The sequence below is a fragment of the Furipterus horrens genome, unplaced genomic scaffold, assembly GCF_987537825.1.
Source record: "Furipterus horrens unplaced genomic scaffold, mFurHor1.1.pri manual_scaffold_3, whole genome shotgun sequence".
NCBI lineage: Eukaryota > Metazoa > Chordata > Mammalia > Chiroptera > Furipteridae > Furipterus > Furipterus horrens.
Window position 1 is genome coordinate 193,710,950 of NW_028327173.1, and position 25,881 is coordinate 193,736,830.

Sequence of the window (25,881 nt, forward strand, 5' to 3'; positions counted from 1 at the left end):
ACCAACTAAGGACTTGCAGAATAAAAATGAAAACAAAATAAAAGCTATTTGATATAGAGTTTAGAAGAATATACAACCTCTTCTTCCCCTCTAAAATCATACCCCAGAGATTGGCCTCCGCCTTCCTGAGGGATTATCTGTCTATGTGAGGAACCAGCAGCCCTAAAACTCATGCAGGGTAATATAAAACAAAATGATACAGAACCTGCTCATGTGAAGGGAAAAGAATACACCACAAAATGGCTGCCCCTTCCCAAATACATCCTTCAGCTCCCCAAACAGCTTTTCCATCCTTGACCTTCTCGTTGGAAACCTCTCCTTAAGCAGTTACACACAGCTCTGCAAATGTTAGAGTGACATTTGGACTGGGTTTGCGTGATTGCTCGCCCGCTCAGCCGGGCTCCCCCGGGGGGTCTGCCAAACTCCAGCACAGCGGTGTTAGCCTTGCTGGCCTCCCCTCCCAGAGCTAGCAATAACATTTACCAGCTACAGTTTTCTCCATCTTCAAATATTTCTTCTGGCCCACGTGACAGTGCTCTGACTCCTCCATAGACTGGGACCTAAAGAGAGGGCTTTAGAGAGAGGAGCGCCCTCCTTTAAGAACTTTTAACATTTACCTTTCATTAAAGATTTTACTTGCATTTTAATTGGGCTTCCCTCTTAGGATTCTGATACATTTAGGAAAAATTTGTTATTAAAATTGCATGCACGTAGAGGGGGACACACCTTTGCTCATTCTGATGCCAGTGGAAACTGAAAAAAAATCCCTCTGGTTGGTGAGGAATGGGAGCTGAGTGCTCACTCAAATCCTTAAGGAACCAGAGTTGGCCAGGAAATTGTACAATTATTCATCATAACCGCAGAAAACAATTTTGGAACCCTGCTATGCTTACTGTATGCCCAGGACTGGCTTTGTCAAAACTTAAAGAAGTAAATTGGCTTCTTTTGTTTGTTGTACCTCCAGTGCCTGAATGAATTGATGAGGATGAATTGAATATTCTCCCTAATGAGTCACATGCTAATATGATCCTTATTTTATTAAGGAGGAAACTGAAACTCAGAGAGATTAAGTAACTTGTTCAGTTACAAAGCTAGCAAGTGTCAGGCCTCCTCTACAGCCTGAGGACTTCATTGCTTTGCTATAATCTGTACTTACAGAGGCACGTCTGTGTCAGAAATGTGGTGATAACCATTGGCAGGCAAAGTTAAAAATGTATAAGAACACAGTAGAATTCCAGTTGATAAATGTAGAAGGAAAGAAGGCAAGAGAGAATCACCATTAGGCAAACGACACCACAGTAGTAAATGTTGCAAATAAGATCCCCTGAATCCACTGATGGGCGCTAAAATCAGCAGGTAAAATTGTGAAGAGAAAAAGTATCTTCCCCAAGATACATATCACATACAAAGGAAAAGACAGTTAACAATGAAAATACCTGGGAGATACCAACTTCCCAAGTAATCAGGAAAACATGACCAGTAACAAGGCATGTCAACATCATGAACCCCTTGATATAAGGCAGTGAGACAAAGGACACATTGTCATTTTTATAGTATTCTTGACAAAAAATATATAACCTCACTCCACCCATGAGAAAACATTGAACAAATGAAAAATGAGGATATTTGATAAAATACCCGATGGGCACTCTTTAAAAGTACATGGAAGATAAGAAAAGATTGAGGAACTGTTAGACTGGAGAAGCACTTTGGAGAAATAGCAACTAATTTAATGTGGGATTCTGAGATAGAAAAAGAACATTAGTGGAAAAAGTCATAACATTTGAAGGAGACCTGAAATTTACTTAAAATGTTATATCAATGTTAATTTCCTATTATTCATAATTGTACTATGGTTACATAAGATATTAATATTAAGCCCTGGCTGCTGTGGCTCAGTGGATTGAGCGCCGGCCTGCGAGCCAAATGTCGCTGGTTCGATTCCCAGTCAGGGTGCATGACTAGGTTGCATGTGAGGTCCCCAGTTGGGGTCGCCAGTGAGAGGCAACCACACAGTGTTGTTTCTCTCCCTCTCTTTCTCCTTTCCCCTCTCTCTAAAAATAAATGAATAAAAATAATAAACAAACAAACAAATAATTAATTAATTAATTTTAAAAAGATATTAGTATTAGAGAGAGTAGAATGAGAGGTGTGGGAATGCTTGGTACAATTTTTGCAACTTTTCTGAAAGTACGTAAGTTTGAAATAAAAAGTTTAAAACAACAGCCAAGGCAAAATGAAACAAGAAATGACAAGGAAATAAGATCCACCTTTATATTTGCTCGCAGCATCAAGGGAGAAGCAGACATGTAAAGCAAAATGAAATGCGCATGGGAACAGTTTTGTAGGCACCGCCTGTAATGTATTGTATGTATGCACCAGATAGAATGGGGTCACAAGAAAGGAGTGGTCAGTCTGACCTAGAAAGGGTGCGTGGGGAGCCAGGGTAGGCTTGGCAGAAAAGGTGATGCTTGTGGGTTTTTGTTTCTCTGCTACCTGTTCTATGAAGCTCCTACTAGGTGCCAAGTTGGCATTTGTCTAGGAAATAACTACACAGTAGTAAACAAAACAAAACAAAACAAAAAACCCCTTGCTTCTGTGGAGCTTACATTCTACAAGGAAGAGTCTGGTAATCACATGGACAAAAAAAAGTAGCTATTTTAAGTGCTGTGATGACAGGTCAGTGAGCCGATGTGATAGAATATGGCTGGGGAGAGGGGCAGTTAGGGTGACTGGGGAATACTTTTCTGAGATGATGGTCAAATATTTGGGCCAGGGCCTCAATGAGAGGAGCCTGCCGTGCAAAAAAGGTCAGGGAGCAGGTAATTCCATGCTGAAAAACAGGTTGGCCAAGTGCCCAGATGCAAGAACAAATTGGTGTGTTTGTGTTCAAAGAAACGAGAGGATGCCAGTGTGCTGGGCTGTAATGGACAAGGGGAGAGAGGAGCTATAAAAGCAGGGTGACCATGTGGCTCTACGTCCAAATTAACAAGCAGACTTCTGATTTTTTTTAAAGGTGGTGCTATTAATAATTACACCAGGACAATAGCAGTGAAATGGAAGTGTCTGGGCCAAACCTAGACATATGAGCACCCTATAAAGAGGAAACAAATCAGGTAGGACTTCATAAGTCAGGCAAGGACTATAAATATATTCTAAGTTTATTAGGAAGGCATGGGAGGGTGATGCATGGGAAGGAAGTGATCCCTCTGGCTGCCACGTGGAGAGTAGACCTGGAGAAAAGAATGAAATTGGGGGGAATAATTAGAAGTCTACTTAGAAGACAGGATGGGGCTTTAGCTAAGGGAGCGGACATGGAAAAGGAGAGAAGCGCCAGATTGGCTCAGTTTTGAAGGCAGAGCCAACAAGCCTCACTTACTCTTAATAGATAGGCCAGGGGTTTCTGGCTAGGTAACTGCAGAACATTCTATGCAAAGGGAACAGCAAGGACAAAGTCACAGGGCAGGGTGTATTCTCAGAGCCCATAGAGTACTCTATGGTAACAGTGAGGAAGCACAGTGGGGACAAGTAATTGGTCTAGAGATGTGACTGGGGGGCCACATTATTGAAGATTTAGAATTCAGCCCTGGTCATGTGGCTCAATTGATTGGAGCATCATTCTCTACACCAAAAGACTGTGGGTTCGATCCCCAGTCAGGGCTCATACCTAGGTTGCAGGTTCGATCCCGATTAGGATGCATATGGGAAGCAAGTGATGTTTTCTTCTCACATTGATGCTTCTCTCTCTCTTTCTCTTTCTCTCTCTAACAAAAATCAATTTAAAAAAAACCCAAAATATATCCTCTGGTGAAGATTTAAAAAAAGAGATTTAGAATTCAATGCTAAGTAGTGGGGACTCTGGTGCCCTTGAAAGTACTCAGCTTGAAAATGCCATGGTTTGATTTGTTTCTCGCCCAACTACAACAGGAAAATAAAAAGATAAAATAAAAAGGAAAAAAATACCCTGAAAACAGATAGGGATACTTTCTGAAAACTAGAGAAACAAGAAAGCAGAAACATTCAGAGGGGGGTACAATAAGGTGAGAGGACTTTTATTTTTACTGGAAACTGTCTACCCCTTCATCAGACACCCCTTTGACGGGCTTGTGGTTGATGTTATAATTAAGTGTTCAGCATCCCTGAGTCATAAAGAAGCTCCAAGAAGAAAACTTGAGAGACAAATTAATGACATGTACCACATATCCTTCTTCTGCTCCAGGGCTATTCTTGGCCCACTTATTTCTAAGTTTTAGCAGTATCTCTCAGACTGGTGTGCCTCACATGCAGTTTTGGCAAGCTAAGCATGGGGACAGAGCCAGATAGCTTGTTCTCTGTAGTCTTACAAGCTCATCAGCTGTGGACTGGTAATATAATATCCAATACACTGAGCCAGTCCTATAAAACAACTCTGTATTTGCAGGGGAATGAGGCCTGGGCAAGAAGAAGTTTTTATGCTTAATTTTAGCTGTGTTCTCCCTTGTTGCTGCAGTTCCAGCTCGTGTATGATACATACTTGTCATCTGACAGACTGTTACAACTTTGTTGTGTGTGCGCTTGGCAAGCTAAGCACAACATTAGGCTTTGACTAATATCGACCCCAAGATCCTATTACCTTCGGGAGAGGTAGCTGAAGCATACATCTCCATCTTTTGGGACAGAGGGATTGAGACATAATTGTTGTGTACTCCACAACTGTGGGTTATATCTTGATAAACTTAGCTGATGTCTTACTCTTCTAAAGTTCTAATAAAATAATATTGATAGGAAGCTTGAGAAGGGGAAAAATCTGAGGTATGTCACGCATGTAGATGCAGTCAACGATTATCTTTCTGTTGACTGTTTTTTTCTGCCTGTGTGTTACAGTAGCTAGTTGGCATTTATATCATTAGGCTGACAAGGTTGCTTCTAGCTAGCCGTTACCCCAGGTGACTATAGCTAAACTAAAATGTCTACAAGGTACCAAAACACCATGTGTTGAATAAATGAACATGTAAGTCCAACTATTGACATAGTAAATCTGTCTTAATGATGTCAAAGTGGACACCACAGATGATGTACTTTCCCAAGAAGAGCATGTTCTACTGAGAGTTGGCCAGGGGGTTGATGAACTGCTGTGTCAGGCTGAGACATTGCGTAGGATCCAACATTTATTCTAATCACGTTTTTGCAAACCATATATGGAATTCAATTGCAAGGCCATTTATTAACCTCGTAACTCTAGGTTCTACTGTTTACAAATGTAGACTTGTGAGAGTTCCCTCTAATAATTCATTATCTTTTTATTTTTAGGTCCTCTAAAAGAGATATCTTTTCATTCATATCCTATGAGGATTGAATGCAATGTCTGGCAGTGTCACTTTTTTTTTTTCTTTTCTTTTCTTTTCTTTTTTTTTTTTGTTTTTTTTTTGGTATTTCATTCTATAGGTAGCTCTGCATAAGTGGTGTTGGAAAAAATATACATATATACATACACATATATCATCTATGTCAGTTAATCAGACTTTTGGAAATTTCTTTACTGGTTTGACTTTTCTAGAAAATTTATTTTACATTCCTAGAAAATTTGATTTGGGTTTATGTTCAAATAATGGCCCAGTCTCTTGTAAAAAATATGTATATAGCTGATATCTGGTGAGCTGGTATATTGTGGAACTGTTGACAGGTAAGAAGTTTATTGTCTTTTGCTGCCATAGAGAACTTATTTCTCTGGCCTGGCCTTAGACAATACTAAAGTGATCATATTCCAGTGAGCACAGCTGCGTACAGAACAATTCTTTGAGCCTCCAACCCAGTCATTTGGGAATCAAAACACCAAAAATTATCCCGGGGAACACAACAAGGACAGGCATATAATTGGCCATTAATGACTTTACTGTATTAGCTCAATGTTATGTAACAATATTCTAGACTAAAACAAAGGTGATAGGTATACAAAATCACTTACTACAGACACTTACCTGCAGTCAGTCATCCCTGTTGATGATACAGAGGTAAAAATTTTTAATCAAATTTTAGTGTCCACATATCATCAATGATAATGAGAGATCAGTATATTCTCTGGAATACTGCAGCCTGTGGGCAAAAATGAAAGTCTACACAATAGTGCTGTCTTTCAGGTTAGCTGGACCAGGATATTAGGTTCAATCACTGAACATAGTCTGCCCATGACTGTTGTGAGTCATGCTTGCCATCAAAGGTAAATATTAAAACTGTAACTCTAGGGCTCTTGAGTACAATTTCTATCATGATTGTGAAAGTAGACCAATTATGTAGGGAATTTGAGAACAGAAGAAAGCAGAATTTCCTCTATATTTCTCTATCTAGTCAAAGTAGACTTCATAATGAAGAGGAAGACTAAAAAATCACAGTGATTATCTCTTCACAATTACATTTTACAGTTTTGAGAGCTCTTTCAAACTCTTTTCTTATAAGATGTATAAAATATTATTCAAACATTCATGAGGGCAAAGGGAGGTCAGAGAATATATGGCTTTCCCAGGGTTGTATGCCATAAGAGGTGGGGCTAGGAGTGGAATGTGGGCCCATAACACATAAGCTCTTCCCATTGATCAATATGACCTCTATTATGGAAGTATTCTCAGATGGAAGCTATGGGCCATCTCTAGACATGAGGGAAATTAAAACATATGTACTCACGTACAACACATTTATTGAGCATGCAGTAATATCGGACATTTAAATATTTTCATATTCATGCTTCAGGGTTTGCTTTAATGATGGACGCCTTTTCTTTGCAACTCTGGATCTATTCCCCACCCTTCTATACCCTTCTCTACTCAGCTTTGCACTCTGAAAGGTTATCTTACATGGATTTCATTAACAGGTTCCTCTGCCCTCTGTATTTCAGTTGAATTTGCCTGATGGGAAGCACCCAAGATAGATGAGATGGACGTACAAGAATGAGGTCTATATGAGGGGGAACCCAAAAAACCAGAATTTGTTTATAAAACATTGTGCATTTATTCTTACCTATTTAAACTTCAGTCACCTTCCAACTATTCACTATCTGATGCAATACACTGAATGAGATGTTTTTTCTATTGCTCAAAACAGTTTTTAAACTCATCAATTTTAATGTCTTTTAGTGCTTCTGCTGCTTTTTGTTTCACCACTTCCATATTGGCAAAGTGTTTCCCTTTGAGGACTTTCTTCATCCAGGGAAACAATACAAGTCTCCTTGGGGTGACTTTATTAAATCTTTATCAAATGGCACAATTTGAGTGGGCCATCTATTTCCTATTAGTATGGTGACTGATTTAGTGTTATTATTACACCTGCTGTTAAAGGGGAAACTGAGGTCTAAGAATGTTTTATAGTTAAATAACTTGCAGATCTAAGATTCCATCAAATCTTCTAACTCCAAGCCTATATATACCCACAGTGACAGCAAGCACACTGAGCAATGATTCTGTATGGGAGGCTGTCCCATATGTGTTAAGTATAGCTCTGCACTCTCAGCTTCATTGAACTGACTTAACGAGGCAGATAAATTCTCAGTCGCATACCAATGTTCTTTATAAATGTTGTGTTTTGAAATTTCATAAAATTATACATTATATAAGCCAGGGTTTCTGTATCCCTGGTTTGTTTGGTTTTTATTCTTTTTTTCCCTTTTCCTTTTTAAAAAAAAAACCCTCCCCTAAGTATATGTTTATTGATTTGAGAGAGAGAGAGAAAGGGAGAGAGAGGGAGAGGGAAATATCAGTGTAAGAGATAAACATTGATTGATTGCTTCCCATATGCACCTAAACCCAGAATTGAACCCATAACCTTTTTAAAAAATTTATTTATTTATTTATTTATTTATTTATTTATTTATGGAGAGGGGAAGGGAGGGAGAAAGAGAGGGGAAAAACCATCACTGTGTGGTTGCCTCTCGCACATCCCCAACCAGGACCTGGCCTGCAACCCAGGCATGTGCCCTGACTGGGAATCAAACCAGCGACCCTTTGGTTCTCAGGCTGGGCTTAGTTCACTGAGTCACACCAGCCAGGGCTGAACCTGTAACCTTTTGATGTATGGGAGGATGCTACAACCAACTAAACCATCTGGCCAGGGATACCTTTCTCTTTTTCACTTTTTTTAACACTAACAAGTATCTAAAAGTACATACCTCCTTTTCTTAAAGTGAGAAATATCAATAAAAAATTCCATCATGGCTTTAGAGGGGTATAGTTCTTGGGGAATGAGAAGCCAGCATGACTGTATGGAATGGCAGCATTATACTGAGAATGTGAAAAGTTAGTTCTCAGCCTCGTCCATGGGAGGGAGGATATCATATCACATCAGTTTTGTTGATTTCCTGAGACTGTTGGCTACTATTGTGTCTGTTTGGAACTAGAGATTCATGTTGTTCCTGCTGCTGCAAAATACAGATTAAAACCTGGCAGGCATTCCTACATAGATTTGCACACTGTTTAAGATCAGCCCAGTTTGGGAGAGGAAGCAATCTGTGTATTTTGGAAGCTTTGTCAGAATAAAACATACTTATGGAATGTGAGGCCAATAGCTCCATGAGTGAGCGGGAGGATGTCTTGAAGATACAAAAGGAGGAGAGGGTGAGAGAAGTGATAATTTAATGATACTTTGCCTCCGAGGTTGGACATGTGAGGATCTTCTCTTCATAGGAGATGGCTCAAGAGCTGACAAGGGTATACTGCCAGGAAGTCTGCTTTGTCTTCTCAGTGCAACTAATACAACATATGCTCATCATATGACTAAAGAACTCAAGTTTTAATTATTTTCTGTTTCTCTGGTGTTTGTTATAATAATTTGATTATGATAAGCAGTGAAAATATTTTAGGTAAAATAGGTAAAAGTTGCCTATCAGAAACTTCATTTTTTAAGTTAAAAAAGAGTATAACAGCCAAGTAATCCTTAGCCCAAAGAAGGAAAAGAGTCACAACTCAGCATCATACACCTCCAAAAGTAGGAGCAAGACACATGTTTTTGAAGCCAAGCCAAGATGAATGCCCAAGCGTGATTATGCTGCCAACTCTGCCTATGCTCTTCAAGTATAGTACTGTGTAGTTGACAAAAAATATTGAGAATTATTCCTAATACTTTTAAAAAATATTGTATTTATTTATTTTTAGTGAGAGAGGAAAGGAGGAAGAAAGAGAGAGAGAGAAACATTGATATGAGAGAGAAACATCAATTGATTGCTTCTTGAAAATGCCCTAACTGGAGATTGAACCCACACCCGGGCAGGTGCCTTGACTGGGAGTCAAATCTGCAACCTTTAGCTTTACAGGGCGATACCCAACCAACTGAGCCTCGCCAGTCAGAGCTATTCCTAATCCTTTTAGAGGAAATAAATAGACTGAGTAGATGGTTTTTCTCTGGTTCTACCTTTGAATAAAAAGTACTGGAATGGCTACAGGAGGGAAATTCATGTAACAGAAACTGACAACAGGACTGACAGTCAAAATAGAACCTATCAAGGCTAAATGGATCAGCAGTTTTATTGTATCCCCCTCCATTGCCTTGGGATGCACTCTTTAACCGGGTGGGGTGACTTCTGATATAAGACATTAAACAAAACTTCAGAAATGAAAACATAGTCCTGGTAGCTAAAGGAAGGTCATATATAGTCTTGGCAGAGCTTTTCGTCTCTCTCCTCATTTTCTTCCCATAGTTCACCATCTCTGTATACCTGGAGAATACTATTTTATTCCTTGAAATTCAATGACACAATCAATACAGATCTCAGTGTTGAGCGAACTATAAATATTACCCTTGAGAGAATACTGGCACTGTATAATCTCACATGCAATAAAGCAATGTCTGTACAATTCTGCATTAAAAAGTCTGACTCAAGAATTATATAAAACCATGACATAATTTAAATATAAAGAACACGGATATTCACAAACATAAACAAATTTTGGTAATATAACACTAGTGAGGTTTTTTTTTTTTTTTCCACAAAGGTATTATTAGAAAATTCAAGCATTTAAAAGATTTTAAAAATTGCTCTGAAATGGAGAAACCATGATAAAATGCTTGGTGAGAGCAATGGCCACATTTAAATGCACAACAAACACATGACAGTTGTACACATTATAAATATAGAACAGTGTATACCTGTGTCAGAGATCTCTGGAACTACCCTCCATCTGGATAATTCTCTGGAAGGACTCAAAGAACCACGAAGCTGTTACATTCATGGTTGTGGTTCATTACAGCAAAGGTTACAGAGTAAAATCAGCAAAGGGAAAGGCCCATGGAGCCAAGTCTGCAGGGGACCAGGTACAAGATTACAAGAGTCCTCACCTAGTTGAGTTTAACAGGATGTACGTAATTTCTCCAGCAGTCACATGTGACATTACATGCAAAGTTTTGCCAGTCAGAGAAGCTTGCTATACGTGGATTCCAGGGATTTTACTAGGGGCCAGTAAGATAGGCCTACAGTACTAGTGTGACTGATTTCAGTTACTGATGGTAGTGATGGGAGGAGGAGCAGTACTAAGACTTGCTATAATCTGTTATCTAAAATGTCCAGTTTTCAACCAAGTGTGAGACTTGCAAAGAAACAGGAAAACGTGACCCATTCACCGGAATAAATGCAGCAATAGGAACTGCCTTTGAGGCAGCCCACATGTTAGACTTAGCAGACAAAGACTACACAAAAGCCATTATAAGTGCTGAAAGAACTAAGGAAACTCTGCTCGAAGAATTAAAGGAAAGTCAAATAATAATGACTTATCAAATAAAGAATGAGGTCTGTCCAGAAAGTATCCAGCCATGTACTATGAGAAATAAAGACCTTTATTGAAGAAGGTACAAGATACGAGAAACATTGCACATAGGGAAGTGATGCCTCAGTCCCCTTAAAAGCAGGCATCTTGGGACCTCACACAGTTCTAACCGCCATCAGCTGCCCCGTCATATTTTCCTGAATCTCACGGATAGTCTGAAATCTCTCCCTTTTCAAAGGTGATTTTAGTTTTGGGAAAAGGCAGAAATTGCATGGTGCCAAATCTGGGCCATAGGGGGGCTGAGTCACCTGGGTGATTTGATGTTTTGCCAAAAAACTCTGCAGGAAACACGATACATGAGGGAGAGTGTTGTTGTGATGAAGCTGCCAGTCACCAGTTGTCCATAGATGCAGCCTTCTGAGTCACCCGAATAGTTCCCATGGAGGAATGTAGACGCTTAATGCCAAATTTGATGCAGATTCCTTGCTCTACTCACTCAGTCATTTTGAATGTGATGGCCACACAGTACACATGCTCACTCAGGGGCATCTACTGCCCGCATTGACTAGTACAGTGAGGTCGTCATTATTCACTGTGCATTCCAGTCCACTCTCCTTGGCTTCCAGGTTACATCAATGTCACACAAACCATTCTCGTTATATTAACAACAGTTTGACTTTTTCTGGACACACCTTGTATTAATGAAGAGGTTTTTCTATGTATATACATATGTATGCATGTATATATACACATAGATATAAGTATAGATATAAGTATAGAAAAATATAAATTTATATTTATATTTCAACTTTTCTTCAAAATTTACATTTGGAGAAAAAATATATATATTGGCAGTAGCAAAAATCTGCAAACTTGAAAGTAGATCAATGGAGGTTATCCAATCTGAATAGAAGAAAGCCAAATGAATGAAGATAAATGAGCATCATGCCAGAGAAATGTGGAGCACCATTAAGTGTGCCATCATATGTATGATGGGAGTACTGGAAGGAGAGGAGAGAAAGGGACAGAAAAAATATTTTAAAAATCAATGACTGAATATATGCCAAATTTGATGAAAAACACTAATCTACACATCAAAGAAGCTAAGTAGAATAAATACAAAGAGATTCACATCTGGACCCTTTATAATAAAAATCCTGAAAGCCAAAGACAAAAAGAAATTTTTGCAAGCATGAGCAGAAAAATGACTCTTCTGTACAAGGGCACAACAAGAAGATTAACAGCTGATGTCTCTTCAGAAATATTGGGGGGCACAGGCAGAGACAACATTCAAAGTGCTGCAAGAAATATAACTGTCAACCATGAATCCTATATCCAACAAAGCTATCTTCCAAAAGTGAAGGTAAGCAAAAAGAGAGAATTCATTACTAGTATACCTACCTTGTAAGAACTTCAAAACAAAGTTCTTCAAGCTGAAAGGAAATGAAAACAGACAATAATTTGAATCTATGTGAAAACACAAAGGGCTTCATTAAAAGTAATTATGTCGTTGGCAGCCGTCCGTCTCGAGAGACGATGGTGTAGCTTCTTAAGAGTCTATCTGCACCGCCGAGAATGGCTGTGCAGTCCGACTCGGGAGTGACACGGTATCTGTCTCCTCCCGTGTTGAATCGACATCTTGCGATGACGCTGGAGTGTCCTCTCCAGTGGAGCTGAAGCTACAGAGCCTGGGCAGGGTGATATGGAGGGTCTGCTGTTGCCCATGCAGCAGACCCCCCCTCTCTTCGCAGCTGAAGGGTCCAAGGGAAAGACGGAGTCAATACAGCTTGGTTTCAGGTGCGCCGCAGGAGTTGCCGGTGTTGACTACAACGTCAAACCGCCTTAGGGACTCCGGCTCCGGATTTTCTGTCGGGGTTTACTCCCTTAGCCTTTCCCCTGAAGAGGTATGCCGCAAGGCAGCGGAGGTTTTTTGGAGTCAGAGTTTTCCTTCTCTGATGTGCCCTGACTGGAAGATCGAACCAGCGACACTTAGCTCGCAGGCCAACGCTCAATCCACTGAGCCAAACCAGGTAGGTATTGATAAAAGACAATGTACTTGCACATTTCTTTTTCATCTCTTAACTGATTTTAAACAATTTCATAAAACAGTATCTATAAAATTATATTGTTGGGCTTATAACAGAATTATAATATATTTAACAAGAAAATACAAAGGAATGAAGCTGTGTTGGAGAAAACAAATGACACCAGATGGTAACTTGAATCTACAGAAAAAAATATGACGAGACAGAGATGGTAAATAATAAGCTTCATTAGGGAAAAGTCTATAAATATACTTGAGCTCTCCTGATCACTTTTTAAAAAGACATAAGTTTTTATAAAGCAAACATTACAGCAACATATTGTTTGTCACATGTGTAGACATAATGTGAGTAACAATAACAAAAGAAAGAAGGGAAGAGAGCTGTATAAGAGTAAAGGTTGTATATCTTATGGGAATTAAGTTAGTCTAAGTATAAAGAAGATTTTGAGAAATTAAGATGTATATTACAATCCCTTGAGTAACCACTAAGAAAGTAGTTCAAAAATATGGTTAAGAGTCATTAAAGGAATTAAAATCACATGCTAGGAAATATTCACTTTAAGACAAAGGGGAATAATAAAAGAAGAAAGAATAGGGGAACTGTATGAGAAATGTTGTGTAAGCATTCCATGATGTGATCTCTCAATATTCAATAACACAGTAGATTTTAGACTGAATTGCTTTCCTTTTTAGGCTATTTTCCCCTCAAATTAGTATTCTATTTGTGGTACTCTTTGTGTTTGAAATCTTTTAAATGAATTAAATGAATCCTGAAACAGATTTTGTTTTGGCTGATTTCTATATCAAATTTTCTGCTTCATCACTCTCCCCTTAAAATTATTAGGTTAATAATAGGACACACTTACAGAAATACACACAAAAGTACACATTGAGATACACATTTTATTTTGTACCATTAGCTGTCTGAGTTTATACTCACCTGATCTTTATTCTCTGATATTATCAACACTGATATAAAGATGCATTCATTTATACACATAGTCTGGCACTACATATATTCAGAGGGATACAAATGGCCAGTTATTTTGGAATATACTTAAGTTCAATGCATAGAATTAATAATTTCATGGCTCAATGAATACCCCAATATCTATTCAAAAGAAGTGTCTTTATATTGTATATGGTTGTGTACAGTAGACAGTACCTAATTATGATTAGTGGTGCTCATAATTATACAAAGAGAGCACTGTATGTATTTATATATAACAATATATTTTTTAGAAATATGTTCTATCTATGTTTATATAATTTTTATCTTTATTTTATTTTATTTTTTTTATTTTTGGTTTTTCAATTACAGTTGTCCCATTTTTCCCCCATTTCTCTCCCCCACCCAGCCCACCCCCCTCCTGCAACCATATCCCTCCCCGCTGTCCGTATCCATGAGTCATTTATACACGTTCCTTGATTAAACCCCTCCCTTACTTATCCCCCTTCTCTCCCTCCCCCCTCCCCCCCATTGACTGCTATTCTGCTCTTTGTTCTATTTAGTTCTTTTGTTTGTGTTGTTCTTTAGTTTCCTGTATTAGGTGATATCATATGGTATTTTTCTTTCTTTGCCTGGCTTATTTCACTAAGCATAATTCTCTCTAGTTCCATCCATGTTGTTGCAAATGGCAGGAGTTCCTTCTTTCTTTCTGCTGCATAGTATTCCATTGTGTAAATGTACCACAGTTTTTTGATCCACTCATCTACAGATAGGCACTTAGGCTGTTTCCAGCACTTGGCTATTGTAAACAGTGCTGCTATGAACATAGGGGTGCATAGGTTCTTTTGAATTGGTGTTTCAAGATTCTTCGGGTATAATCCTAGTAGTGGAATCGCTGGTTCAAAAGGGGTTCCATTTTTAATTTTTTGAGGTAATTCCATACTGTTTTCCATAGTGGCTGCACCAGTCTGCATTCCCACCAACAGCGCAGTAGGGTTCCCGTTTCTCCACATCCTCGCCAGCACTTGTTGTTTGTTGATTTGTTGATGACGGCCATTCTGACTGGTGTAAAATGGTATCTCATTGTGGTTTTTATTTTCATCTCCCTGATGGCTAATGATGTTGAGCATTTTTTCATGTGTCTATGGACCTTCTGTATGTCCTCTTCGGAGAACTGTTTGTTCAGGTCCTTTGCCCATTTTTTAATTGGGTTGTTTGTTTTCTTGATGTTGAGTCATATTAGCTCTTTATATATTTTGGAGATCAATTCCCTGTCTGTGATGTCATTGGCAAATATGTTTTCCCATATGGTTGGTTTCCTTTTCATCTTGCTGATGTTTTCTTTTGCTGAGCAGAAACTCTTTAGTTTGATGTAATCCCATTTGTTTAATCTTTCCTTCATTTCTCTTGCTTTAGGAGATGTATCCCTGAAGAAATTGTTACGTGAGATATCTGAAATTTTCTTGCCTGTTTTCCTCTAGGACTTTTATGGTGTCATGGCTTACATTTAAGTCTTTGATCCATCTTGAGTTTATTCTCATGTGTGGTGTAAGTTGGTGGTCTAGTTTCATTTTTTTGCAAGTCCCTATCCAGTTCTCCCAGCACCATTTGTTAAAGAGGCTCTTCTCACTGCATTTTATGTTCCTTCCTCCTTTATCAAATATTAGTTGACCATAGAGGCCTGGGTTTATTTCTGGACTCTCTATTCTGTTCCACTGATCTATATGTCTGTTATGTTTATATAATTTTATGTGTTCATAAATAATATAAAACTTTATATAATGGTACCTGTGTGTATATATATATGTGTGTGCATATGCACACACAGACATATATATATATATATACACACACACACACACACACACACATAAGAACACCACACTTTACCATTAAGCATTCAAGATGGGCTTTGGGTTCTTAGGAAACATGGGTGTACTCCCAGCATGCTCTCTGACAATTTGACAGAAAGGTTAAGTATACAGCTGTGAGAATCAGACTGCCTGTGCTCAACTCCCAGCTCTGCCATTGGTTAGCTTGTGACCTGGTATCTATAAAATATAGTAATACTATTGCCTTCTTCATGGTGCTCTTGTGAGGATTAACTGTCTTTTTAATGCACGCAATGTCTTAGACAGCACCAGGCAAATAGTAAGTGCTCAATAAATTTTAGCTATCGTTATTGATTGTTTTTGTGATTCTGCTCTTTCAGGAGATAAAACAGGGTTTTTTTTTTTTTCCTCACATCTGGAGCATGTGTTAAATTTAGATTATGCTTCCCATCTAAAAACAGAACTTTGTCACATGTCTTTTATCATGATGGTGCCTGCAACTGTCACACCTTTATATAACTGTGATTCCGTTAGAGTTTTCAGATGGTAATGTACAGCTATTAACATGTCATGGGTATCACCCAGGTGATGATGGCAGTTTCCCAGGAATGAGTACATTTACTTTGCCTTTCATAGACTTCTGTGTGTTATGTCGGTGGGGTGGGGGTACGATGGTGACACAGGCGAACCTCCCATGTGGTCTGCCTGGTCTCTTCCTGCCTGGACTTCATTTATGCGTAAGGGCGGAAGATGCTTGTCTCTTTTGTTCACTGTCATGTCCTCAACACCTAGAAGAGTGCCTGGCACACGGTAGCACAAATGAGTACATGGTAGTAGCTCATAATCAAGACCATTCACTTTATTCCCAGTGTCTACCAAAGTCCATCTCAAGTTATCTTTATAACTACTTATCAAAATATGCTAGCTGCTTCTGTTAAGTTGAATAATATGTTATTATCTGAGCATCCCCCTTTCTTTTATGTATATAGAGGTGCTATTTGGTCTACCTATCAAATCTAACACCATCAGTTCTTTCAAACAAACCCCGCTCATCTCCCAAAACCAGCTCAGACTCTACCTGTCTACTCTCCTTATCTACCTGCCACAGCCTCTGTCTCCTGAATGCCACTGTCTCTATTGATAGAGCTTTCCTGTGTCATTGAACCACTTTTATATTCCAGTACAGTTGTTGGCATGTGCCAGGTCTCTCTTCAAAACAGGGACCTTATCTGTTAAATTTGTGTACTCTTCATAGTGCAGTTAAGTAGGTAGCAACTATGTGGCAACAGCAAATATTTAATAAGGACCTACTCAGCTCCTGATACGGAGCTCAGTGACAGGTTGGTTTCATAGGAAAGTGAGTGATTTCTCTTCTGGTGTTCTCTAAAAATGTTTGCTAAGTGAATGACTAAACAGATGGACATTTTGAGAACATGCTGTTGCAAACCAGGTCCTGGACTTGGTATTGGATCTGTTGGGCTAAAATCCAGGCTGTATGACTTGGGGGTAGTAACATGCCTCTCAAAGAGCCTCATGTTTCTGTTTGAAAGTAGGAGTAATAGATCCACATGTTTCTGTTTGAAAGTAGGAGTAATAGATCCACATTGTAGCATTGATTGAGATAACATATTGGGGGGCAGAAAGGGAGGCTTATAACCAGAGTGCTTGGACTGCAGAAGGGATCAAATAAAAGTGAGTTTTTTCCTTCTTTTAGAAGTGCTATTCGAATAAAAGTAAAATGGCTGGTTCTCGAGGGTGTCATTAGCTTTTATTGTTGTAACTCCGACTCTATCAATCTTCTTTGAATGGGTCAAGCAAATGCTTACAATGCCTGACCATAGCTATGTTACAGGGACTAGGCTCTTTCTGCCTTCTAGAAGTCCTCTGGCAAATATCTATTTATTTGCTGTGGTGCTTATAAACTGCTACTTTCCTTCTATTCTTCATTAAATATACATACAGGATTCTAAGTTTGTTTAATGTCCTTTCTTTTTTTCTACAGCATGCAAAGTTACATTTACTACTGTTTGTGGGGGCACATCTGCTTTTGCAAATTGCCTTCATATCCATTATTTCATTTGGTACCCTTGACAAATCTGTGAGCACAGCAGGGCAAGGCCAGTGCCATCCTATGCCTTTTGCAAATGAGGAAATAGAACCTCGGGGTTTTAGTGGTCTTCTGAGCGTCATGCCCCTTAAAAGTGGCAGCGGAAGTCTAGCAAACTGAAGTCACCTGTCTACAAATCTGGCGCTGTCCCCATTCCTGCTCTGCTTACACTGGAGGCAAAGGGAAACTGACAGCTTTCACCCTAACAATCCCCTCCCTCCTTCTCTGCAGAGGCGTCCATCCTGAGCTACGACGGCAGCATGTACATGAAGATCATCATGCCCATGGTCATGCACACCGAGGCTGAGGATGTGTCCTTCCGCTTCATGTCCCAGCGAGCTTACGGGCTGCTGGTGGCTACCACCTCCAGGGACTCAGCCGACACCCTGCGTTTGGAGCTGGATGGGGGACGCGTCAAGCTCATGGTTAACCTAGGTATCGTATGAAGTACCCTCTGCCACTGTTTGGGCTTGTCTCCCTTTTCCTTTCTGATTTTCATTGGTTTGATTGAATTCTTTGTTTGTTTCTTGAAAGTTAGCTGCTCATCTCTTGTTTAATAGACCAAGGATAAAATCCAACAGCAACAAACACCTTCTCCTTGTTTCTGCATGAGGTTTTGATGTCAATTTCTGGTTTCTGATGGTGGTGTTTTTTTTTTGTTGTTGTTGTTTGTTTGTTATTTCTTTTACTAGATTATTTGTTTTCTAAGTTTCCTTTCTTGGTTTTACGGAAGTGTTTAGCTTTGTGTAAAACACGCTACTTTGGTCCATCTTTTGATCAATCACATTTTCATTAAGTCCAACTCCTTGGTCACCACTCAAAACAGTCACAGCTGAGGGCCTGGATAGGGCAGGAAACGGAGGCAAAATGGGAAGGTGGGGTTGGAGAGCAGTAAGCTATGTGAGCAGGAAGAGAAATCCTCATTCCTAGCTCCACAGTGTCTAGTCAGATGGGGAACTCTGGTGGCCTTGATGACGCTGGTATCTCCTATACTTTTTCCTAGTGGAGAGCTCAGAGCAAATTCTATTGTCCCACTGGAGAGATGATTCCGTAAGTTGGAGTCTCTGACATGTGGAAGGAGAATGCGGCTTCTGATATGTATCCTTGTCTTCCTTCCTGACATTCTTATCCATTGTACAGCAGCCTTTTTCATAAAGATTGTTACAGCACACTATTACTCACCAGTTACTCTGATCTTCATTTTTTTCTTAGTATTGAAAAATTATAATAATATCACATTTGTAGCTTTTTTGGGGAGAGGATGTGTTCTTCCACTGTAATTACTTATAACAGATACTTGTGAAATTTCCTGCTATGGCCTCACATTCTCTCCTGCTTCTGCCTTCTTGACTGAATTTTAATCGATCTTCTGTGGAAAACGGGGGCCTCTTGATTTTTGGAGGAAAAAAATCCACCCTGTGTTTCTGATGATTTGACTCCGTAGAAAGTCAATGCCCTGTGTCGATTGGATTAGTAATCGAACTGAATCCAGACTCTCTAGGCCTGTATTTATCTGGGTGTGTAGAATATGTGTGGATACAGAGCTTCTTTAAAAAGATTTCAGTGGAATGGCTTGTTGGAGGCATGGAGAAGACACAATGGGCAAATGTATTGATGGAAGACCATATGAAACCCTGTGTGGCCTGGTGGGGGGATGTTGAATCTATACCAGTCTTATCTGCTTTCCAGTCAACTGGTCACACTTAGAAAATGCCTGTGCTACAATCCTAAAAATCTCAAGGACACAAAAGACTGTTTTGAGCAGTGGCTTGTTTAGTTATGTCTTTTTTTTTCCCTTCTCCAATTTGCTGCTTTTACAATACTGTGCCCTTTTTCTTGTCCAACCTCATTTGAGTTCAGCGTGTCTTTCTGTTTTTCTGTTTGTATACATGTGTGTTTGGTTATTTTGAGTTTTTTTTTTCTCTTGCTGGATCTCTGTTGTGTTCTTGAGTTTCCAATCCTCTGCACCATCAGCCATGTAAATCAAAAGATGGTATTCAACCCTTCAAAGGCCCAAAGCCTGCGGCCCGCATAGCAAACAGCCTTGAGAACAGAGTGTACTGAGCAGCCTGCAGGGGCTGGCATACCCCCGTCCCTTTCACCTTCCCTTCCCTGCACCATCCTCCCCACCTTCAACAAACCAACAAGGAGTGTCTTACCTAAAACCAACAACCGGTAGCAGACTGTCTGCTCTGAAAAACAGCAGAAGAAATAAAAAAATAAATAAAAGAAAAGAACACAAACCAAAAAAAAAAAAAAAAAAGCCCTCACAAGTATAACTTCCTAATAGCTCACAGAAAAAGATGATGAAGACAATTTTTAATTATGCATCTATATCAAATAAGACAGAGCCATAGATACAAGGATGATTCAGCCCCAAAGGGTTCTGAGGAAATACACATGGTCTTAAAACAGACAATGTTTTGCTTCTTTTTAAATGTTGGTTTGTAAAGATTAGAAAGCCAGTCCAGCTATGACTGGTCTCACACTTTAGAAGAAAAAATGGTGGGTGGGAATAGGTAAAAGGCAGTGAGGAAGAAGATGGACAGATTCCTTTTCTCTCCTACACACACACACACAGGCACGAGCACATGCACACACAGACTTAGTCAGATCCCATATGTATTCCTAGAAACATTATTTCTCTATTTTAAACTCTCACTAAAATCTGGGAGATGTGCTTTTCCAGCTGAGTTTGCTTTCGCTTTTCGGCACCTTTAGGCAGAGTCAAGTCCAGCTCCTCCTAAGGCGGGGAATATTCATGAAAACTGAGTCAGCCCCTCCCTAGAGAATATTGTGCTTCTCCTGAAGCAATAGTGACTGCTTTTTTCTCTGAAGGGTACGGTTCATCTGCAGAAACAGCAGAGTTACTGGTATGAATTTAAATTTCTTTCAAGCCCAACGAGGAAAACTGACCTTCTGTTTCTTGAACTTGTATATACATAACTCTTCATATTCATGCTTGGTGTGAAGGTTCTCCTTACACCTCCTCCTCTTCCAAATATACTCCTTCATAAAAGTTTGCTTTCTCATGAATTCATAGTTTCCTTTTTTTTGTTAGAGAAGAACACATTTTAAAGCAGAGTTTGCATTTACATGCATTCCGCAAGAAATAATTGCAAATGATCACTTCCTTCCCTCACTCCATTTAAACTGTGTCTGTTTGAGCACAGGCACAAATGATATTCAGTTTATTTCAAATTGGCCACACATCTAAACTTATGATATAAAAATCTAGTATACATTTATCTAATGTAACATATCAAATATTAAGGTGACGAGGCTTTTCTAAGGCGTTGCTTTCTGAAGCTAGGCAGCCATGGGAGTAGCAGGCATGAGAAGTGTCCTGCAGCACAGCACGTTTTAAAATGTTGTTAGCTATTGATCAATCATTTTTTGATCCCTTAGAACTAAAAGAGATATTAATATTTTATTATTATAAGACATTTTAAGATTTAAAAAGAAAAAACTTGCCTTGTTTTAATTTTACAATAACTCTGTGAGATCAATCAAGAAAGCATTTTATATGCTTAGTTTTACTAAGCTGAAACAAAGGCAGATATAACTTTCCAGAGCTCACATAAAAAGTTGGTAGCAGAGCTGGGATTAGAACTCTTGCTTCTAAATTGCTAGATCAGCATGGGTTATCTGCTACCTCCACAGATCAATACTATAGATCTATGATGTGATAGTCTTAATGGCTTCTAACTGCTTTTCATGATGGCCACCTTTTAAACTTGCACAGAGGGAATCTCCTCACTTCCTAGTGCCTGGCTTAAATTGAGCCAAACAGCAAAAAATAAATAAATAAAAATAAATAAATAAATAAATAAATTTTCACTCAGTATTGGTGCGGCCTCATTCATGGCCCTTAAGTCCTCTGCAGAATGCCTGGAATCCTTCTTTAGTGGCGGAGGCTCATAGAGAATGTCATGCAGTTTAGTTAATTGCACTCAAGTTCTCCAGATGTTCTCTCTCTGGAAACTTGGACTTGCTGACTAGTTTACTGTGTGCATCATTGAAGACACACAACTCCTTAGAAACATTTATCTCTCCTATGCTCAACCCAAAGCTCTTAATATGAGAATAATCATTTCTCCTAATTTACTCAAATAGAATGAACAACTAAATTAAACCAAATGAGCAACACACACACACACACACACACACACACACACACTCAACCCTCAAGTACCTTGCCAAGGCTAAGTTAGAGAACTTTGGCTGCTGCTGAAGAAAGATCTAAAGGAAATCACCTTCCCAAGCTAATGCCCCTGATTCATTTTTCATTAAAAAATACATTCTTGCTATTAAGACCACCCTCTCACAGTGTATCAATAAGAGGCTGGGGTAGATTTTTCTCCTCAAACCACTTATTCTTTAGGTAACGTAATGCAATAATTCTTCACTTCCTGATTTAAAATAGCCAGTTATCACCATCTTGAAAGCTCTAAGTCCTCACATTGGGGCAAAGACACTGTTCATTTCAGGGAATCCTTTGGATGAACCTGGATGAGCCCAATGCAACTTCTTCTCTAGACCAAGTGAACTAGGAATAAAACGCTCAGCTACAACAGGATCCAAAGGAGAAAACCACTCCTTGTTCACAGTGCTTGGGTTTGTTGCTTTATGCTTACTCTCTCTTTCCCTCTCTCTTCAGCGGGCCTGCACACCCGTTTCCCCTTTCGCATCAATACACCTGGAAGGGGCATTTCTGGCTTCGGGTAATGGTCTTGCAGCCAGGAGCTGAAGCCCCACCCCTCCCTCCCTCCCTGCCCTCCCCCTTCCCAGTCCTCTCCAGGGGCATGGCCTCCCCTGCCTGGTGATCGTACCAGTTGCTCCAGGGCTGTTTGCTCCCACTTTTCTGTTGCGGTTGACGACACATGACAAACCTAACCGCACGAAACCAAACCCAGATTTTTCTCAAGAGATGTTCTTCTGGGGAACGAATACGCTTCCTGCCTCCCTCCTCACAATGACTGGGTATTATAAATTGCTCCTCTTTGGATTTTGCATAGTTTTCATTCTTCCCTGTCCTTTGCCACTGCTTCCTTTCTTAACTTGTTCCCTTAAAATGGTTTGAGAAATTCAAATGGTGGCATTGTCCTCAGCAAGTCCTCCATAACTATTGGGTCAACCTTAAGCAGGAGAATAGCACAGGTTCTAACTGTATTTTTTTTTTCCTGTAGCTTTCTTCCTTTTCTTTATCATTTTATTCTACCTTTTAATATCCAACTTTAAACAAATTAGTATTGGAATTCCCACCGTTATAAACCAAACTTAGGTTCAGCTGGGTAGCTTGGTAACAATCAGCCTGAGCCCTTTCTCTAACCATCCTGCCCAATCCCCTACTAATACCCATTGACTCTACTCAAGACCTTTTATGCTGTGTCCATGACTCAAGCCAGATATTAATAAAAGGAAAGATACTCTGAACTCTGGTATGGAATACCTTGTCTGGTTACCAGCAATAGAAATTAGCCACACTTTTTCCCCTCTATTTCCCAGTTAAAAAAAAAAAAAAAAAAAAAAAAAAAGCAAAGAATTTTCTCTCCTCAAGATGCAGAATCACAGCGTAAAATAGGTAGGATGTCAAAGGTATCCAAGGCCTCCTCCCCATGTACCTGTCTTGCCTTCTCCTTGAATGCTGTAGGCACTTGACTCAGTCTGAGCATTTGGGCAGGAAGACAGAGATGAGCTTCATGAGTGGGTTGGTCTGGAAGCCTTTGAAACAATAGCAGAAAACACAACCAATTGTGATAACATCATAACTTTTCCCCTACACCCTACCCCACCTCTCTAAAATCTGGGATGGGTGTTTGTGCGGTTAGTTGTTTGCAAGTGGCCATTTTATGACAGGAAATGACCAGGTGGTGTTAACCCTTTCCTTATCTCTAAGGATCATGGCAAGTCTGCCTTCGCAAATTTCTATAGCATTTGGGGCCTGACCTGAGGAGAGGGTTGGAGGGACTTTGCTTTTAGAAGAAGAGAAAGGGTTAAATACTACACTGAGAAACTTCATGGGCAGATTATTTAAAATGATACAAAGTGTCTGACTGATGATATAACTTTGGAATACTAATACAAAACTCGTGTTGATGCTCTTTTGAAAATAATTTTTAACAAAATCAATTGTAGGCAGAAATAGACTATAACTTACATTTGGTGGGGAGATTTTTGAATAATTTTCCAAGTTTAATATAATTAATATTTCAAGGTCCAGGTTTAAAATACTATATCTAAAAGAATTTGGGGGGAATAAAAAACATATTCGGTGTCTATTGTGGATATATATGTATACCAGTATATATCTCTATACATATGTGTATATATATGTGTGTGTGTGTATATATATATGTATCCAACTTTACTAAATAATATACTGTACATATACACCCACCCTTAAACTTGTGCATACTGTATATATATAAAATGGCCACATTTCTTGCGTGTGTCTGTCCCCGGAAGGGTGGACTGATTGTTTTTGGATGTCTGCAGCTGTTACCTTGAAGGATGCAATTTCATCTTTCATTTATTTTTCCCCATCTAGACTGTATCAGGATAAACTGTAACTCCAGTAAGTTTTCCCTCAAGTTTCATTTTGTTCTTTAAAAAAAAAGCAAAGAAAAACTGACTTTATTTTGTTTACTGTTTTATGAGCTGTTTTTGATTTGGATTATTTTGTTTTTTGACTATGGAGTTGGGGGGAACCGAGGTTGACAAAAGGAGGGGCGGGGGCGGTTGCAAGGGCTGGAGTGTGGTTTCTGAACTGGGGCAGGTCCTGTCTTCTTTCCTCGCATTTGCTCTATATGCAGAAGAGGAGGAAAGGGCACCTAGATAATGAAACAACTGGAAAGTGAATTGAAATGGTAATTTGTTGTTTTGGGGGAAATAACCCTGGGGTGGGAGGGACAAACAAAAAGCCTTAGAGCAACCAGAATGCACTTCTCCACTACCAAAAGCTTCAGGAAATGTAAAAGCAAAGTTCATGACCCAGAAGGTGGCTGCCAACTCTGACATCTTTGACATTTCTCTCCTGGCATTTATCACTGCAGGTTTTTGTTCTTGTTGTCATTTAGTTTTTGGTTCTGTTTCGGCTTTTAGGAAGATGGGCAAAGCATTGCTCTTGTTGATAATGCAACTTTTTAAACGAAGACTTGAGACACTTTCTGGCTCTTCAAAATGAAGAATTCAAGCCTATCATTTTTACTTGATCCCATTCAAATAGCTCAATTCTTAAAGAAGGGTCTTAATAAGGTGAAGCCTGAATACTACTCGTGCATTTCTTCCTCTGCCTCAGAAAGGAACAGTAACTGAAGTGGATGAGGTAGGAGACTAGGAAGAGAAAGAGGAGGGATGGGTATGAGGGAAAAAACAGGTCCAGATAATAAAAGGAAGAACAGAAGAAATAGGCTTTGAGTCCTATTGCATATTGTAGTAGTTAATTTAATTAAATAAGTTACTAACTAGGGTAATTAGGGTGATTAACTATAATGAACATCCCAAAAAGTTCAATAATTCAACAAAAGGATGTTTATTTCTTGTTCAGGCAAAGCCCAGTGCAAATTGGGAAGGTCTTCTAGTCAGCTTTCTTCAAAGAAATCATTCAAGGATTTAGGATTATTTTATGAGCTGGGCCCTCACTTTTGAGATATTTCCTTTCAACTACATCCATAGAGAAGAAAGAGTGAGCTTGGGTGTTTATGCAATATGTTTTACTGCCTTACCTAGAAGTGAGATACATCTGTTCTGCACCTATTTTATTTCTCAGACCTGACTCCCTCCTAAATGCAAAGGAAGCTGGGAAATGTAGTCTTCCTGTGGACCCAGAAGGAGAAAACTGGATTGGTTGAGCACTGACACACATAAGTCTCAGTATTATCTCTGCATTATTTGCTTCTATCTTTGTTAGGGTCTTTCTGTAGGAACAAACTCAGAAAAGAAAATAATTCAACTTTTACATTTTATTTACTTGTTTATCTGATCAAATTAAATATTTCACAAGAGCTAGCTAGTTTAACTTTTCTTGGAAGATGTATTATTAGGATGACAGGATAATAAAGCCATATTTGTATTTTTGCAAATGTTCCATATAAATTAATAAAAAAGGAGACATATAAAAAAAATCTATGTAAACAACCACTTCCTAAAGTAGAGTGCTTTTGCTAGTTTTGCTACCATTTTCAGTTCAATTAAGCAATGTCCTATTTTGCTGTGTTTAAACATTT

The 25,881-nt window shown here is 39.1% G+C and overlaps 1 protein-coding gene across 4 annotated transcripts in view; it reads left to right on the plus strand.

Annotated features, from left to right (window-relative positions):
• Positions 1 to 25,881, plus strand: part of NRXN3 (neurexin 3) — a 1,415,138-nt gene that overhangs the window by 481,614 nt on the left and 907,643 nt on the right. For all 4 annotated transcript variants that reach the window (XM_090271249.1, XM_090271250.1, XM_090271251.1 and 1 more), the window contains 2 exons: positions 17,885 to 18,088; positions 24,204 to 24,230. In XM_090271249.1, the coding sequence (XP_090127375.1) occupies positions 17,885 to 18,088; positions 24,204 to 24,230 (231 nt within the window). The remainder of the gene's footprint in view (positions 1 to 17,884; positions 18,089 to 24,203; positions 24,231 to 25,881) is intronic.